Source organism: Physeter macrocephalus, unplaced genomic scaffold, assembly GCF_002837175.3.
Source record: "Physeter macrocephalus isolate SW-GA unplaced genomic scaffold, ASM283717v5 random_771, whole genome shotgun sequence".
Taxonomy (NCBI): domain Eukaryota; kingdom Metazoa; phylum Chordata; class Mammalia; order Artiodactyla; family Physeteridae; genus Physeter; species Physeter macrocephalus.
Genome location: NW_021146058.1, coordinates 20,301 through 38,952, shown reverse-complemented (window position 1 = coordinate 38,952; position 18,652 = coordinate 20,301). Strand labels below are relative to the sequence as shown.

At 48.8% G+C, this 18,652-nt stretch overlaps 1 protein-coding gene across 4 annotated transcripts; it reads right to left on the bottom strand.

Annotated features, from left to right (window-relative positions):
- Window positions 1–1,661: 1,661 nt before the first annotated feature.
- CACNG6 (calcium voltage-gated channel auxiliary subunit gamma 6) lies at window positions 1,662–18,299 on the bottom strand. 4 transcript variants are annotated; one of them, XM_028486282.2, is made up of 6 exons: window positions 18,220–18,299; window positions 16,739–17,225; window positions 12,079–12,153; window positions 10,215–10,352; window positions 2,665–2,775; window positions 1,662–2,176 (listed from the first exon to the last, which is right to left on the bottom strand). In XM_028486282.2, the coding sequence occupies exons 2-6, from the start codon at window positions 17,067–17,069 to the stop codon at window positions 1,938–1,940; spliced, it is 894 nt and encodes a 297-aa protein (XP_028342083.1). In that variant the 5' UTR covers window positions 17,070–17,225; window positions 18,220–18,299; the 3' UTR covers window positions 1,662–1,937. The 4 variants fall into 4 exon arrangements, with proteins under 4 accessions (XP_028342083.1, XP_028342082.1, XP_054939277.1 ...); XM_028486281.2 differs by having other exon boundaries at window positions 18,179–18,259; XM_055083302.1 differs by having other exon boundaries at window positions 16,739–17,232; window positions 18,179–18,255.
- Window positions 18,300–18,652: the final 353 nt, after the last annotated feature.

The following is an 18,652-nucleotide window of genomic DNA, read 5'->3' as shown; positions in this document are numbered from 1 at the left end:
GACAGAATATTAATATATTTTATATGACGATTATAATGTTATAATTATATATGATTATATAACATATAGTTGTATTTATAATTAAATAGAGAAACATTTATGTGAATATATTAATATAATATCCATAATATCAATATAATAATCTGTTTATTATGATGTAATCATGTATTATATATAACATTGGTATAATAGTATATAGAATTTTATATTAAAATGTAGTATATTCTGTTAGAATTTTATATTATAATATAAATCTATTTTATTAAATATATTAATTTTACACTATTACATATATTAATTGAATTTATAGGAAATATTTTAAATTATATATATTTTATGTAATATATAATTACACATATAATTTATAATTAAGTGTAGAAGCATTTAAGAGAATCACACTCACAATATTTGCATTCATAAGATGGCACATATTCCATATTTTAAATATTTTTTAAACGTTTAAGAGACTTTGGCCTTTGAGATCAGCTTCAGCAATTCCTATCTAGTTGAAGAATTCATTCGAGTTGTGATTTTTGAGGTGAAATACATACACTGGTCTTCCTGAAAGGAGGCTGGGCCCTTGGGCTGAAGGATTTCAACCCTCGACACCAGGTCTTCATGGCCTGGTCACTGTTAGTTGTGGTTGAACAGCTTCTGCCAATATTCTGTTCATAATGATACGTATATTCTCTAAGATGACGTATACTTCCTCTACAGCAAGTCCTGAGTCCTCCTCAGAATCTCCTTTCACTTCCGTATTCCTACCAACAGTCTCGTCAGGGTAATCATGGCTGTTTCTAGCATGCACCTCAAAACACCTCCAGCTTCTACCCATTCCCTAATTCCAAAGCCACTTCTACATTTTTAGGTATTTGTTACACCAGAACCCCACTTCCAGGGACTAACAGGTGTATCAGCTTGCTAGGGCTGCCCTAACAAACTACCACAGCAGAAATGCACTGTCTCACGGTTCTGGAGGCTGGAAGTCCAAGATCACGGTGTCTGCAGGGCTGGTGCCTTCTGGGGGGCTGCAAGGGAGAATCTGTTCTAGGCACCTCTCCTTGCCTTGTAGATGGTCATCTTCTCCCTGTGTCTCTTCACCTCATCTTCCCTCTGCATGTATCAGTGTCCTAATCTCTCCATATAAGGACACCAGTCCTATTGGATTAGGGCCCCCGCTAAAGACCTCATTTTCACCTGGTCACATCTGCAAAGACCCTATCTGCAAATGAGGTCAATTATGAGGTCCTGGTGGTTAGGACCCCAACATATACTTTCAGGAGGGACCCCTTCAACCCGTAACAGTGTTTGTGTTCCAAACTGTTGAGTTTTCTGTCACTCTCTGTGGGTTCACTGACATGTGACTTTGGGGCTGACAAGTAGCACGTAGTGGGTTTCTGGAGAGCACAGGTGACCCGTTTTCTCTACCCTGGAGTGCAAAAATCACATCACAACGGACTCCAAGTCAAAGTTGTTAAATTTCCAAACCTTTAATTCCAAATCAGACCACAGTGAGGTCAGACCCAGAGATTCTCTCCTCCCCCATTCTCCTGTTTCCCTGGAGGAAGTCTCTCCCACAAGCGAATACATCCAAATCTGTGGAACCAATAGATCCAACTCCCTCCCAAGACCCCCTGACCTCACCCCCCCCACTCCCTAGTTACCCCATCAGGTCCCCACCAGCCTTCCCTGGGGACCCTCGTTTGCAAAAATCCTCTCCCCACCCCACTCCTAAGCAACCCAAATTCAGCCCCAGAGAAAAACATATTTACAGAGGAAAAAGATGAGGGCCTGAGGGGCAGTTCTGTGCAAACAGCATGGGCCCCCAGAGCAGGGAGAACACAGTTTCTCTAGGACATGGGGCAAAAGATTCTGAGGGGTACAATGGAGAAAGGAGAAGGGTTTGGGAGTCGCTTAGAGAAAGCACAACGGTGGCCCTAGGTGGCCCTGTGCCCCCACTTGGGACAGAGGGAGCCCCAGGGCCAGGGAGGCAGGGTGAGCTGGAGAAAGAAGCCACTCCCCAGGATCAGGACCAGGCCGGCCCCCAAGCCACAGCCCAGAGACCAGGAGTATTCATAGGTCAGGGCCGGGGCCGGGGGAGGCTCAGGGCCAACTCTCTGCAGCAAGGCTTGCACGGAATGGCGGAACACCTCCAGGCTGACCAGAAGCAGCAGTCCTGTGGGGAGAGGAGAACAGATGTGGCCCTCAGGCCCCTGGGGTCCCCAACGGAGGTCTGAGCCTCTCCCCCAGTACACCCTGTCACATGCTTACTCAGACAACAAACCTGGGGGACCCCCTAGTGACAGGAAGAGAGTAAAGGGACAAAGTAGGTGATTACATAGTTAATCCCACGAGGGGGCTGGAAGTAAAGAAAAAAAAGCATGGGAGACCGCTGGAAGTTCATGATCACTCAAGAAAGCAGGTTCACTTCACCACAAAACCAAGCAGGCTCGCTTAGCAACACACCCATGCGACGGAAGCCGGAGACGTGCCCCCAGACAATGAAACAAGGGTGGAATGAGACCCACATCCTGCCCAGAGAGCTCAGGAAGTGAGTGATTCCTAAGGTAACGCTCCTCTGCGCACATTAAAAACAAAAATATAAGGAAAAGTTGACATTATGCTGAAAGCCAAGATGATTCATCATATTTTAGTATATGTTACCGCCTTTTTGCTCCTTTCCATTGCGCCATGACAGTCCCAGTTTGACCATGTAGGGACCAGAAAACTCTCCCGGCTGACTTGGAGGCAGAGCTGATGATGGAAGCTTGATGTCTACTCAAGAATGAGGAAGAAGGTGGTCTTCTCCCACTCCCCATTTTTCCTTTGATTATAAAATTGTAGCCCACTAAGTTCTCGGCGTAGGACCCTCTAGCTCACCCGCTTGTAAAGCGCGCAAGCATCTTATTCTAATAAATCACTTCTTATCTATCACTTGGCCTCTCGCTGAATTCTTTCTGTGCTGAGACATAAAGAACCGGAGCTCCTCAGAGCCCCCCCAAGATGCATTTCTGCAGTTTCACTAGCACCCCCTCAACAACTGCTTATTAAGCACCTACTCTATAGCAGGCACAATTTTAGAAGCTGGAGAGAAAGAAAGAACAAGACACAAATTCATAGAGACAGAAAGTAGAAGGTGGGTGCAGGGGTGGGGAGGAGGAATGGGGAGTTGGTGTTTAATGGGGACTGAGTTTTAATTGGTGAAGATGCAGAAGTTCTGGAGATGGATGGTGGTGACGGCTGCACGACTGCGTGAATGGACTTAACGCCACAGAAGTGGACACTTAAAAATGGTTCAAATGGTAAGTTTTATGTCAATGTGTCTTTCACCACTTAAAAAAAGAACAAAGCAAACCAAGGAATCAAGAATGACAAAAGTCAAATTAAGACTTCAGTAAAGAGTGATGATGGAATCTAAGTTGAAACCATAGAAGCAGAGAGCAGAATGGTGGCTGCCAGGGACTGAGCGGAGGGGAAAATGGGGAGATGCTGGTCAAAGGGCACAAACTTCCAGTTTGAAGAGGAATAAATTCTGGAGATCTAATGTACAGCATGGTGACTACAGTTAATAACACTGTACACATAAAATTTGCTAAGAGAGTAGATCTTAAATGTTCTCACTGCAAAAAAAAAGTTACTATGTGAGGTGATGAATGTGTTAACTTGTTTGTATTGATCACCTCATGATGTATATCAAAATATATCAAAACATCAAGTTGGGGCTTCCCTGGTGGCGCAGTGGTTGAGAGTCCGCCTGCCGATGCAGGGGACACGGGTTCGTGCCCCGGTCTGGGAGGATCCCACGTGCCGCGGAGCGGCTGGGCCCGTGAGCCGTGGCCGCTGCGCCTGCGCGTCCGGAGCCTGCGCTCCGCTACGGGAGAGGCCACAGCAGTGAGAGGCCCATGTACTGCAAAAAATAAAAAAATAAAAAAAAATAAAAAAATAAAAAAATCAAGTTGTAGGGGACTTCCCTAGTGGTCTAGTGATTTGGACTCAGCACTTTCACTGACGTGGCCCAGGTTCAATCCCTAGTCAGGGAACTGAGATCCTGCAAATTGTATACCTTATGTACAATTGTGTATACATATATATATACATATATGTGTGTGTGTGTATATATATACACACACAATTTATACTTGTCAATCATATCCCAATAAAGTTGAAAAGAAAAAAGAGTGGTGGTGGATTACAAAATGAAAAGAAAATCAGTCAAGTAATGCAATTTGATTAAAGAAAAAAAGGGAACAAGACAGACAAAAGAACCCTAACCTGCCAGAACCTATGTTCTACTTGGAGGAGACGAATGGTAAACAAATAAACCAAGGCTTGCAAAACTCAAATGCCTCCAGGAGAAAATGAGAAAGTACAAACAAGTGAGCAGGCAGGTGCAGTGCAGACAAGGACAAAGCGTAGCCCAAACCCGGCTTCAGCCAACTGCAGCCCATCAGAAACGGCGACTTAGTAGACCAGATCTTCTGATTTTTCAAGAACAGCTAGCATTTTTTTAAATGATTATGATTTTTACGGGAATTCACCCAACCTTTAAATATTGGCTCAGAGAAATCTTTAGACATTGCCCGCCAAACAAAGCACAATTTATGGGCCGTCGCTGGCCTGCGGGCGACCAGGTTGTAACTGCCAAAGTAAACACATGAGAAGACAGGATAATTTCAGACAGTGATGCACGCTAGGAAGGAGATAAAAACAGAGTGATGGGAAGGGCCGTGACATCCAGGGGTGGGGCTGGGACTTTACAAGGTGTCATCAGAAAAGCCATGGGAGCTGAGACCCAAATGGACGAAAAGAAGCCAGCCGTGCACAAAACAGCGATGGCTATTCCGGGCAGAAAGAAGGGCTGGTGCAAAGGCTCTGCGGTAGGGTGGAGTAGAGTGTGTTAGAGGGAAAAAAAGAAAAGTCAGTGCAGTGGAGCAAAGAGGATGGGGGAGGGGAGGGGGGTGAGCCGTGGAAGTACAGAGGTGGGCGGAGTAAGATCACGTAGGACCCTCCAATGGTCATGCATGGCTCATGCATCCTGGCTGCCTCCCCTCTCAGACCCCAGAGTCTGACTTCAACCTTGATCTCTGACCTTCCTTCCTCCCTACACTCCCAGTTCCCCCATGGTTTTGTTTTTGTGTTGTTTCGTTTTTTTAGGAAGGTTTTTATTTTTTATTTTTTATTTTTGCGCGGGCCTCTCGCTGTCGCGGCCTCTCTCGTTGCGGAGCACAGGCTCCAGACACGCAGGCTCAGTAGCTGTGGCTCACGGGCCCAGTTGCTCCGCGGCACGTGGGATCTTCCCAGACCAGGGCTCGAACCCGTGTCCCCTGCATTGGCAGGCGGATTCTCAACCACTGCGCCACCAGGGAAGCCCTTTTGTTTTGTTTTTTTTAACTTTTTTAAAAAAATTAATTTATTTTATTTTATTTATTTTTTATTTTTGACTGCCTTGGGTCTTTGTTGCTGCGCGCGGGCTTTCTCTAGTTGCGGCGAGCGGGGGCTGCTCTTCGTTGCGGTGTGTGGGCTTCTCATTGCGGTGACTTCTCTTGTTGTGGAGCATGGGCTCTAGGCGTGCGGGCTTCAGTAGTTGTGGCACCCGGGCTTCAGTAGTTGTGGCTCGCGGGCTCAGTAGTTGTGGCGCACGGGCTTAGCTGCTCTGAGGCATGTGGGATCTTTCCGGACCAGGGATCGAACCTGTGTCGCCTGCACTGGCAGGCGGATTCTTAACCACTGCGCCACCGGGGAAGCCCTCCCCCATGGCTTTAAGTCAGGGGCCTGGAGAACACAGCCTGGAGTCTGCGTAACGTGGCTCAATGGTCCCTTTGTGGTCCCTTCTTGACCTCATGCAGACCAGCATCCGGGCACTGGAGGTGGAAAAGCATCTAGACGAGGGAGAGACACCATCCAGTCCCCTTCATTCCACTGCTAATTCATGCATTCTCTCATTCAGTCAACAGATCTTTTTTTTTTTTTTTTTTTTATTGCAGTTCGCGGGCCTCTCACTGTCGCGGCCTCTCCCGTTGCGGAGCGCAGGCTACGGACGCGCAGGCTCAGCGGCCACGGCCCACGGGCCCAGCCGCTCCGCCGCATGTGGGATCTTCCCGGACCGGGGCTCGAACCCGTGTCCCCTGCATCGGCAGGCGGACTCTCAACTACTGCGCCACCAGGGAAGCCCAAGTCAACAGATCTTAATTGAACTCTCATTATAAAATATATATAAAATACAAGAACAAAACTAGGGACTTCCCTGGAGGTCCAGTGGTTAAGACTCCGTGCTCCCAATGCAGGGGGCACAGGTTCGATCCCTGATCGGGGAACTAAGATCCCGCATGTCACACAGCGCGGCCCAGAAAAAAAAAAAAAAAAAAACTAATGAAGGGGCTGTCCTCCTGGAAATTCACCCCAAAAGGGGAGATGGACAAAAATCAGGTAAATGTATTGATGTGGGTTGAACTGCATACCCCCAAAAGTTCACACATTGGGGTCCTGACCCCCAATGCCTTGGAATATGACTATATTTGGAGTTAGGGTCTTTGAAGAGGTAATTCACTTAAAATGAGGTCATTAGGGTGGGCCCTGATCCAGTATGTCTGGTGCCCTTATAAGAAGAGGAGATCGGGACACAGACAAGCATGAGGAAGGACCATGTGAGGACACTGGGAGAAGACAGCCATCTACATGCCAAGGAGATCGGCCTCAGAAGGAACCGAACCTGCTGACACGTTGATCTCGGACTTCCAGCCTCCAGAGCTGTGAGAAAATACATTTCTGGTGTTTAAGGCACCCAGTCTGTGGTACTTTGTCATGGCAGCCCGAGCAAACAGAGGCATACGTAAATGCATCATTTCAGGTGGTGATCAATTCTACGAAGAAAAATAAGGCAAGGTAGGGACACAGCAGGGAAGAGGTCGACTTTAGACAAGGTGGCCAACAGTGGTCTTTCTGAGGAGGTGACATATGATCAGCGACTGAAATGATCTGCAGAAATGAGACATGGGGAAGAGCTGGCAGAAAAGCATTCCAGGCCGAGGGGACAGCAGTGCAAAATGCTCTGAGGAGGGAATGAACTTGGAGGGTCTGAGAACAGCAAAGAGGTTAATATGGACAGAAGAGAGAGAACAAATGGTAAGAGGTGAAGTCTCACGTAGCCGGGAGCCAGACCACATAAGACCTCGGAGCCACGTTATTCTAGGGGTAGAAATTCATCCGTGGCTTTCGAGCTAGGTAGGAACCACAATATGATTCATGGTTTTAAAATGTCACTAACTCCAAAACAAGAGGCAGGTAGGATTTGACCATGGGCTGTAGTTTGTGGAGCTCTGGCCTTGACACACTAGCTTTGCAACAAGAATCTAACCAGATGCTCCCACATCTCACCTCTTCCACTAGACCTTATGAGCGGGTATTATTATTATTATCCCCACTTTTTTTTTTTTTTTTTTGCGGTACGCGGGCCTCCCTCTGCTGCGGCCTCTCCCGCTGCGGAGCGCAGGCTCCGGACGCGCAGGCTCAGCGGCCGTGGCTCACGGGCCCAGCCGCTCCGCGGCACGCGGGATCCTCCCGGACCGGGGCGCGAACCCGGCTCCCCTGCATCGGCAGGCGGACGCGCAACCACCGCGCCACCAGGGAAGCCCCTATTATCCCCACTTTACAGATGGGAACATTGAAGCCTAGAAAAGAGCCATGTGGGTTTGAGCCCAGACAGTTCTACTCCAAGACTCTTCTCTTCGGCACGTCACTTTACCTTCTCCCCGATGGAAACTGACTTCCCTCGAATGACCTAGAAGGGCCCACGTGACCTGGCCCCTGCCTGTTTCTTCAGCCGCCTCTCAAGCTGCCCTTCCCATCCTACAGCAGTATGGAGTAGGACTTCTTTCAGGACTTTATTTTTGTTTTATTTTATTTTTATTTTTATTTTTTGGCTGTACCGCGTGGCATGCGGGATCCTAGTCCCCCGGACCAGGGATCGAACCCGAGCCTCCTGCGGTGGAAGCGCGGCGGCCTAACCACCGGAGCGCCAGGGAAGTCCCATTCAGGGCTTTAAATGCACCAAATTTGTTCAAGCCTGGAGACCTTTGTGCTGCTTGGAATAACTGTCTGCTTACCCCTCCCTGAGCCCGCCTTACACATCCTCATTCTCTACAGAATTCCTTACTTGAATTACACTTCTTCTGAGAAGGCTTCCCTGACCACCACCAGTCAAGTCTCTGTTGGATCTCCCTGTTAAACATTTTCATTAGACTCTTTACTTTTCATTTATAGCATTTACCACAATTGGTAATTGTTAACATATATTCATTTATATGAGTTTTATTTATTTGCCTAATTTCCATCTCCTCCCTGGGTTGGAATTTGGGACTCAACCCAGATCTTTTAATTCCCTGTTGATCTCCTGGTTTGTCTTTTAAACCAGTATCCTCCTTACTCTCCATGCTCCAGCCTCACTGGCTTTCTTTCAGGACTCGAAATTCACCCAACTCTTTCTAGCTTGGTTACCCACACTTTGATGTTTTAAGTGTCATCTCCTCAGAGAGGCTTTCCCTAACTCTGCTTTAAATGAAGTGCCCTCATTATGCATTCTCACAGAACTCTACTTTTCCTTCATAGCCCTTACTGCAGTTTGTAACTGTGGGACGATTTGTATCATTTCTCTGCCCTTCACCAGATGATAATCTCGTTAAGGGCAGACACCTTTCTAATGAATAAATGAAAGACAGGGAATGACTGAATTTCCCCCTTTATTTAGGAAGCTCTCTAAGGCACGAAACAATAATAAGAATGTGATTACTAATAATTTCTATTCGAGTGTGCCCTTGAACATTCATATCTCCCTGTCTCCTTTATTTTTGTTTTTGTTTTGGCCGCACGGAGCTTGTGGGATCTTAGTTCCCCAGCCAGGGATTGAACCCATGCCCTCTGCATTGAACCCATGCCCTCTGCAGTGAAAGTGCAGAGTCCTAACCACTGGACCACCAGGGAATTCCCTCCCTTGACTCATCTCGCACCAAGCCTCTACTTCATTTGTTAACTAAGGCTACCATGTACCTTTGCGCAAACTTTGCCCTGCTCTATGCTCCGATCTTCATTCTGTTCATTCAGCTTCTTTTAAACTTGCCGAGTCTTTTACAGACTACATATATGCTATTCCATCACCACTATTACCATATCAAGGGCATCACCGACATCACCATCATCACCATCATTACCACCACAACAACAAACATCACCAACTTTGCCACCACTACTGTCAACTCCATATTCTGACTGGATAATTTCTGTTCCTCCTTCGATTATCAGCTTAAATATCACTTTCTCAGGAAGTTTCTCTGACAAGCCCCCCAACCCCAGTGTGTACCCCTTATATGCTTTATCATAACTCTCATCACAATTATAGTGGGATTATTATATGTGTAATTGTTGGTTACCGTCTATCTCTGTCAGAATCTAGGCTCTATGAGGGCAGACACAGTGTCTGTCTTATTAATCGTATATCTCCAGCCCTTAGCTCAGTGCCTGGAACATAGTAGGTGCTCAGTAGATACACGAAAGATAAATAAATGAAGCTTATATAGTCAATGACTTATCTATCCACCTTAGAAAACATTTGATCCAATGAGGGCTACATTTCACAAGACGCAGAATTTTTTGGACCCCCCCAACTCCAAAAGTGCAACAGTTCTTGCAGACTCCAGGTCCAAATCTAAAAGGGTGTTTGGAGAACTTTCAATTCCCAGCCAACAACAGCGCTTGGACCATGCTCATATTTGAGCCTACTATAGACCTTGTGCTTCCCAGCATGCAGTGGTACTTAGAGACCTTCCTCAACCTGACAGCATACAACAGTGCATGGGGACCTCCCTCAACGTCCCAGCTTGCAACAGTGCTTGGGGACCCTAGATTCCAATCTAAAGAAGTCTTTGGAGACTCCCCAGTTCCCAGTCAACAACAGAACTTAGAATTCTCCCATCTTTGAGACTTGTATAGCCTTTGAGCTTCCGCCAAGTCCCAGCACACAACAGTGCTTGGAGACCCAACCTCTCAGCCTACAACGGGGCTTGGAGACTTCCCTCGACCTCCCAGCATGCAACAGTGCTTGGAAACCCAACTTCCCAGCATGCAACAGTGCTTGGAGACCTGACCTCCCAACATGCAATGGTGTTTGGAGACCCGACCTCCCAGCATGCAGTGTCCTCAGTCTGCAGGCTCTCAACCCTCACCTGAGAGGCCAAAGCAGATGGCTCCAACCCGGAGCAGGAACGCTGCACCTTTGCTGAGCACCATGATGACACAGAGGCACCCCAGGGCCATGACTGCCAGGCCTAGCACTGCTATCACCGCAGCTGCCAGATTTACCTCTGTGAGGAGGGGAAGGGGAAGTAGAGAATACAGGATGTAGGGAGTAGACAGAACTCCTATACAGGGACCCAGAAGATCCAGGACTAGAGAAGAAGGTTCAAGTAGAAGATCATCCAGCCCAATGTTTTACTTATACTGTTGAAGGAAGAACTAAGACTCAGAAAGGGTCAGTCAATTGCTTAAGGTCACAGAGCAAAGAAAGGACAGAGCCAGGATTAGAAGGAGATGGGAACTACCAAGTATTACTTATGATCTGGTCACCATTTGTTTACCGGTGAGGAAACTGAGGCAGTGGGGTGTGGGGGAGACAACAGAGAAGGTGGTACATTACAGCGGAATGTTCCAAGTCAGAACTCTCCCCAGCTACTTTCTAGCTGGAAGATTCTGGTAAAGCCACTGAACCTCTCTGAAGCTCAGTTTCCTCCTCTGGAAAATCAAGATCAAAATCTCTACTGGACTGCTGTGAGGATTAGAAATCACATATGTAATGTACCCCGTGCGCCACCTGGCACACAGCACTTGTTCCATATGTGTGCCCTGTGATTATTTTGCTATGCTAGGGGAGCACAGCAGCTTGCCCAAGCTCGCTTAGCGCCAAGATAAGAAAGAAAGGAGTGGAGAGGGTAAGTAGGTCCTCCATAAAGAGTCCTCCACTGTTTATGGAGGCCCTACTATGTGCCAGGCACCATACTGCGTGTTTTAGCTGCATCATTTCATTAAATCCTTACAAAGACCAGATAAGGTTCATGACATACCACAATTCTTTTACTAGTGGGGATACTGACATACTGACCGCAATTCCTTTACTGGTGGGGATACTGACATACTGGGGTGATGGAGAGACTGTGGTTAGAGTAGAAAGGGTAAAGTCTTAAAAGTTTCATTGTCCAGTATGGTAGACACTAGCCACGGAGGGTCTTGTAATTTTAAATGGATTTAAATTGAACAAAATGTAAAACTCAGTGTCTCAGTTGCACCGGCCACATGTGGCCAGTGGCTACCATATCGGTCAGTGCAGGTACTGAACAGCCCCATTCTCATGGAATATTTTATTGAAGAGCACTTCTTTAGAGCTGGAATTATTGGGGTTCGAATACTGCCTCTGCCTCTTCCTGGGAAGATAAATGAAACCATTTATGGACTTGCGTTTTCTCATCTGGAAGATTAAGATAAAGCCCCTGCCCTGCAGGGTCATGGCAAGGACTGGAACTCTTATAAAGTAAACACCCAGCACGTGGGAGACGCAGACTTGTGAGACGTTAACGTACTATCCACAGAGAGGGGCTGGAACTTGCCCAGAGTAACACGGCATGCGGCCAAAGCAGAGCTGAGGCAGAAATGTTGGACACAGGGCTCTGGAGAACCACCCCTCTCCAAAGATGAGACCTCCCCAGGATTTAGGAGCTCATGCCCATCCTGCGGCAGAGCAGAGAAGAGGACAATGCTACCAAGAACCCCTCTGGGATTAACGGATACAAACTACTATACATAAGATAGATAAGCAACAAGGACTTACTGTATAGCACAGGGGATTATAATCAATACCTTTTAATAAACTATAACGGAATATAATCTGAAAAAAATAACTGAATCACTTTGCTGCACACCTGAAACTAACACAATATTGGAAATCAACTATACTTCAATTTACAAAAAAGAAAAAGAAAGAAAAGAAATCCTTTAGCGTGGTCAGCATATCCCCTCCACTGGGCGACAAGTTCTTACCTTTCTTCGTAGTTCTCTGGAAGATGTGAGCATCCTCTCCCGTGGTGAAGAATTTAAAGTAAGTGCAGTTTGCTTCTGTGGCAGCAGGAGAGAGAAAAAGAGAGGTAGTGACATGGAGGTCCCTAGTGTAAGCTCAGGGCTGGACATTTAACATAGCTCACAATAACCTAGAAATATGAAACTAGCATCCCTGATAGAGAGAAATCATGCTCAGAGAAGTAAAACCACCTGCTATCACAGGAGCTGGGATTCCGATCCAGAGCTCTGAGGTCCAGATCTGTGGCCTTGAGTAGGCTATTGACCTCTCTGAGCTTCCAATTCTTCCTGTAGAAAGTGAGTTAATAGCCTCTTTCCTGGCTCTGCCACATGAGTTTGTTTAGGGTCCAGTGAGATTAGAAATGGATAATCACTTTATTCAACAAAGCACCCCAAGATCCAGGCAGAAGGCTAACAGACTCAGAAGAGAGTCTTATCTCAGAAAGGATTCGCGTCCAGGCTACACAAAGAATTCTTGCAGATCAGCAAGAAAAGAGAGATAACGCAACTGAAAAATGGGCGAAGGGTAGGAATAGTCAATTCATAGAAGAGGAAGCGTGGGTTACTCACAAGTACGTGAAGAGATGCCCCACCTCACCAGGGATCACAGAAATGCAACTTAAATCAGCAGGGAGATGGCACTGTAGGTCAGTTAGATTGGCAAATATTAAAAGGATAACATCAAGCACTGGAAGGGTAAGAGGAAACAGCTGGGGGTGTAAATGGGTACGAGTCTCTTTGCAAAGCACTCTGACACACCTTATGAAGTGAAGTATGTTTATCCCTATAACCCAACAGTTTCACTTCTGGGTATACATTCAGAAAAAAACCACGGGCAGGAACATATATGGGTTTCATGATGTTCATTGCAACACTGTTTATAATAATAGGGAGCTGGGGGGACTTCCCTGGCGGTCCAGTGGTTAGGACTCTGCGCTTCCACTGCAGCCGGCTTGGGCTCGATCCCTGGTCCGGGAACTAAGATCCCGAATGCCACACGGCACAGCCAAAAATAAATAAATAAATAAACAGGGAGGTGGAGTCAACCTAGGTGCCCATCTCTATTGGAATAGACAAGTAAATGTGATGGGCAAGTCTCTGCAGCGCATAGTAGCCACGAACTAGACTAACAGAAAGCAGCACGGAGAGATTTGAGAAACAGTGTTGAGCAAAAAAGTCAAAAATAGGAAAAAATCTATAGCACGATATCATTTATGGAAATTAAAATACATACATATATAAAAAACACTATTTTTCTAAGTTAAAATACATATCCATGGATGCATATCACATGCCTTAAAGAGATGAGTTAGGAAAGAATGGAAAAAAAGAATAAGAATGTAAAATAAGGCACAAGAAGGATCTTGCAAAGGCTGGTAATGATTTTGTGGCATAAACTGAAAAGTATGATTCATCCAAATTTGTGTACTTGAAGTGCAAGAAACCCCACACACAAAAAAAAAAAAAGGCGCTTTCTAAATTGCATTTTAAAGCCAGAACTTCCCACATTCACCTACTCCAACTTTCTCATTCCACAGATGGGGAAACTGAGAAGAGAACAGAGGGAAAGGGAGGAGAGAGGTCGAGAATAAGAGGGGTATAAGAAATGGGAGACAGGTCAGGTGGTCTGGGGAAGTGGAAAGGAACTTTCCGAATTGAAGGGGAATGCTGAGGGACAAGAGATAAACTCCAGAGTCAGGTGAGGTGGTGTGGGACACTCCACCTGGTACTCTCAAGGAAAGAAAAGGGCATGAGATGTCCTGGCAGGAGCAGTGGGAAATGTGAGTCCTGATCCTGCAGCAGCAAAAAGTAAAGGATGCTTCGTGCAGCAGAACAAACGGTGAGGATGCTATCTGTCACCAGTCGGTGGGGGGAAAGCGGTCTTCCGCTACAAGGGAGATGGGAAGTCTCAACTAGAGAATAAGAAGGTGTGGTACATCTTTCTGAGAGAGTAGGGGGTGTCTGGCATCCCATTTTGGCTACTAATGATTTAGGGCATCTTGTCTCTGACCCCAGAGGATATGGCATATCCCATTTGGAAAAGAGTAGGATATGGGTCACCCCCCTTTGGGATGTCCTTTGATGGGCCATGGGCTGTGTGGGATATTTCTGAAATCTTGAAATCTGTGAGATGTCCGCTGAAGGGTCAGGATTGTGGGATGACGGTGATGGTCCTTTAAGGAGACTGAAGCTCTTTCTGACCATTAGGGAGACATCAAGGGATGTGAGGGACCCCATATTATGCAGTTAGGTGGGGCGGGACAGCCCCCCCAGTGCAGTGAGGACCTTTGGGACATATTTATGGACTAGTGAGATGCAATATAGTGTCGTTGTTAAGAACAGAGATGACCAGGAACCCTCCGACACTGTTGGTGGGAATGTAAATTGGTGCAGCCACTACGGAGAACAGTATGGAGGCTCCTTAAAGAACTAAAAATAGAGCTACCATATGACCCAGTAATCCCACTCCTGGGCATATATCCAGAGAAAACCATAATTGAAAAAGACACATGCACCCCAATGTTCGTTGCAGCACTGTTTACAATCGTCAGGACATGGAAGCAACCTAAATGTCTGTCAACGGAGGAATGGATAAAGAAGACATGGTACGTATATACAATGGAATATTACTCAGCCATAAAAAGAACAAAATAATGCCATTTGCAGCAACATGGATGGACCTAGAAATAAGTCAAACACAGAAAGACAAATATCATATGATATAGCTTATATGTGGAATCTTAAAAAAGGGTACAAATGAACTTATTTACAAAACAGAAGTAGAGTCACAGATGTAGAAAACAAACTTATGGTAACCAGGGGATAAGGAGGGTAGGGATAAACTGGGATATATACACTACTATATATAAGATAAATAACTAATAAGAACCTACTGTCTAGCACAGGGAACTCTACTCAATACTCTGTAATGGCCTATATGGGAAAAGAATCTAAAACAGAGTGGATATATGTATACGTATAACTGATTCACTTTGCTGTACACCTGAAACTAACACAACATTGTAAATCACCTATACTCCAATACATTTTTTTAAATTTTTTAAAATTAAAAAAAAAAAAAGAAAGAAAGAACAGAGACGACCAGGGTTCAAACCCCATATGACTAGCCTGGGTGCACAGACTGCAACATTTAGGTTTCTTGCCCTTCATTTTGGGGATGATAATAAGTACCCATAGGGTTGCTATGAGGATTGATGAGTTCATGCAAGTGAAATACTTAGAACAGAGCCGGGCACTACATTAGCATCTAATATTTTTTATTACCAGAGCATCCCATTTCTCAAAAATTTGGGAACTTCCTGCTTGAGGCTCTGAGGGGTGAGAATTAGCCCGTCTGCACGCTGAGTGGGTGGTACCTCAGATAACAAGGGTGCTTGGCATCCCACTTTGCTATCAAGGGCTTGGAACATCCTAATTTGGACCCTAGGGATGTAAGAGATCACATCTGGAAAAGTGAAGGCGGAGGGAAACCCCATCTGGAGCCCAGAGGGATAGGAGATCTTCTTTGAGGGGTCCTGAGATTACAGGACATCCTTTAGAGGAAAGAGTATTGCAGATGCCATAGGGGTGATCAAGCATGCGACATCCTAAATGGGCTCTGAGGGGTGTCAGATAGTTTCCTTGGGTCAGTAGAGGCAGAGTGAGATCCCATTCCTGTTCCCTAGGGGTATAGGATGTCCCTCTGGTATAAGTTTAGGGCATGGCATGGCCTGTCTGGGAGAGTGAGAGGTACGGCATAGCTCTCTGGCATGGGTAGGGGTGAAACAGCCACTCTGTAGGGAAGTGAGGGGTGTCGGGGTGCCTGGAAGAGAAAATGAGAAGGGCTGGAGTGTCCAGCCGGGGAATTTGAGGTGAAACGGGTAGGAAATGAAGATTTTCCGGGAATCACAAGGTCTGCCCTGGGATGTTGGGAGGTATCTGGTGAGAGCTCTGGTGGAATCGGCAGGAGGGAACAGCATAGATTGTACTTTGGGGTGGGCATGAAGGTGGTCTTTCTCCCCAGGGCCCACAGGATGGGGGTGCAGGCTGTCTCCAGTTTGCGAAGAGCAACCTGACACCGGGAACCCAGAGTCTTTCTCTAAGGGTGCAGGCTGTCTCAGGGGCGCGAGCGTTTCTGGGAGACACAGGCCGTCTGAGGGCACCAGCTGTGTCTGGCGTCATGGGCTGGGTCCGGGGGCACAGGCTGTGTGCAGAGGCACAAGGTTTCTCTAGGAACATGGGCTTGCTGGGGGTACAGGCTGGTCTGGGGACACAGAAATGTCTGGGCTCACACGCTGTGCTGGGAGCATAGGAGCTCTGGAGGTCATAGGACAGTTTGAGGGCACCGGCTGGTCTGGAGGTACTGGCTGGTCTAGGAGCACAGACGGGTTTGGGGGAACAGGCTGCTCTGGGGGCAGAGGCTGGTCTAGAGCTACAGAGTGGCCTGGGGTGCAGGCTAGTTTGGGGGTACAGCCTCCCTCTCTGCACAGTTTGTGCCTGGGGCAGAGGCTGTCCCCGGAGCACAGGCTGATGTGGGTAGGGGCGCATTCTGAGGGTGCAAGCCCTCTCCCCTCGGGGCTCAGACACGGGATACAAGCCCTGCGTGGGGGCGGCGGCCTCTCACCTCCGGGCAGCTCCGCCGGGCCGCAGGTGTCTCTGCCCGCGGGCACGTCCGCCTGCCACAGCCGCTTGGTGCACACCTTCCAGAGCCCCAGGTGGGCGGCATCACAGACGGCACTGCCGTTGTCCCTGTAGGTGTTGAGTTCCACCCAGAACTCGGTGCCCACGGCCAGCACTGCCAGCGTGGCACCCACGGAGGCCAGCAGCAGCGCCAGCGTGATCTTCCCCTCGTGCTCAGGGGTCATCCTGGCCTTGCGCGCCCCGTGAGCTCGCCGCCGGCCCACGGCCCCCAGCCGGCGGTCCTCCTCGTGCATGAAGAAGTTGGACCACATCATCCTCCTCGTCGCGGGCGACGGGGCCCAGGTGCAAAGGAGGCAGAGCTGAGGCGGGCTCCTTAGGGGTGGGAGTGAGGAAGGAAGCGCCTGGGGTCCTGAAGCAGGTGAGGGGCTCAGTTTCCACTGGTCTGTGAAACGGGAAGATCTGAATCCTCCCTGGAACCTCAAATGAGGAAATCGAGGTCACTTCTGGGACCTAGATCCTCTGCCGGGAACCCTCTGAGGTTCAGAGAAGAGCCTGGGGTACCCACAGAAGCTCAGCAAAGAAGACGAGACTAGAGATAAAGCTAGGTTCCCCCAGCCTCACAGCTACAACCTGGCTAGTACCCAGGAGGGGGGCCTGAGAGCTCCAGAAGCAGGAGAACTGATTGTCAGCTGAAGCTCTGAGGGGCTGCTCTGGGGTCCCCGCTGGAGGGAATCACCAAAGGGAAGCTGTGTTTCCTTGGGGGGAGGGAATCCGAGCTTCCCACTAGGGCTCAGAGTTTGGGGTACACAGGAAGGGGAGCTGACGTCCCCTCTGTGTTTGAGAGGAGATGCTTCCTGGCTTCTTTGGGGCTCAGAGTCTGGGGAAGGAGAAGTTGGGTCCCCTCTGGGGTTCAGAAGAGGAAAATTTGGGGTGCAGGGAGTTCAGAAGCGGGGGTCAGAATTACTTCGGAGTCTCAGTGAGGCAGCAGGATCCCCCCAAGTTTGACAGGGGCGACCGGCAGAGTCCTGGCTGGGGTTCAGAGACAGGAGACGGGGGACCTGCTGGAATTCAGGACGGGGGGGTCTCCCTGGCCATTCAGAGAAGAGACCAGAGAAGGTCTGCCCTAGGGGCTGAGAGACACCCCCAAGGCTCAGGAGGGGGACCTGGGGTCCCCGCTGGGGCTCAGATGAAGGGGCTGTGGTCCGCACTGCGGCTCAGGAAATGGGGACCAAGTCCCCTCCCGCGGTTCAAAGGACACCTGGGACCCGGAAGGGACTCGGTGTCCCTTCGGGATCTCTCGGCTCCCCCCCCCCGCGCCCCCGGGCTCCCAGGCCCGGCCGGGTCGGGACGGCTCCAGGCTCGGCTCCAGGCCAGGCGCCTCCCGCCCCCGTCTCCCGGGTAGGGACCCCTCTCGCTCTCCTGCCTCTGCGCGGCGCCAACCCCAGCTCCGCGACGCCTCCGAACCGTGGGCTCCGCACGCCCCCGGCCGCTCCGCCCGCCGGCCCGGCAGCTCCGCTCACTCCCGGCCTCGCCCCCTTCCGCCCACCCGCTTCACGGTCGCCGGCTATTTCGGGCTCGACCTGTAAATAACACCCGCACCTGTTGCCGGCGCCTGTTGCCATAGGGATCCCGGGTATTTTAAGGGAACGAGGGCCGGGGAGAAGGACGGCTGCCCGGGGAGGAGGGGCGGGGCGCCAGGTCCTGACCCGCTGGAGACCGAAAGGACTTTTACTTCCTTAAGGGGCAAGGGCCGGAGCTGAGGGTCCCATCTCCCAGCGGGCGGGACAGGGGGCGGGGACCAGGAGCTTTGGTCCCGAGCAGGCCTGGCTGGGAACCCGAACTGCTCGGTCCAGGGAGGCAGGACCCCTGGGTCTGAGGGAGGAGGGGCCGGAGACCA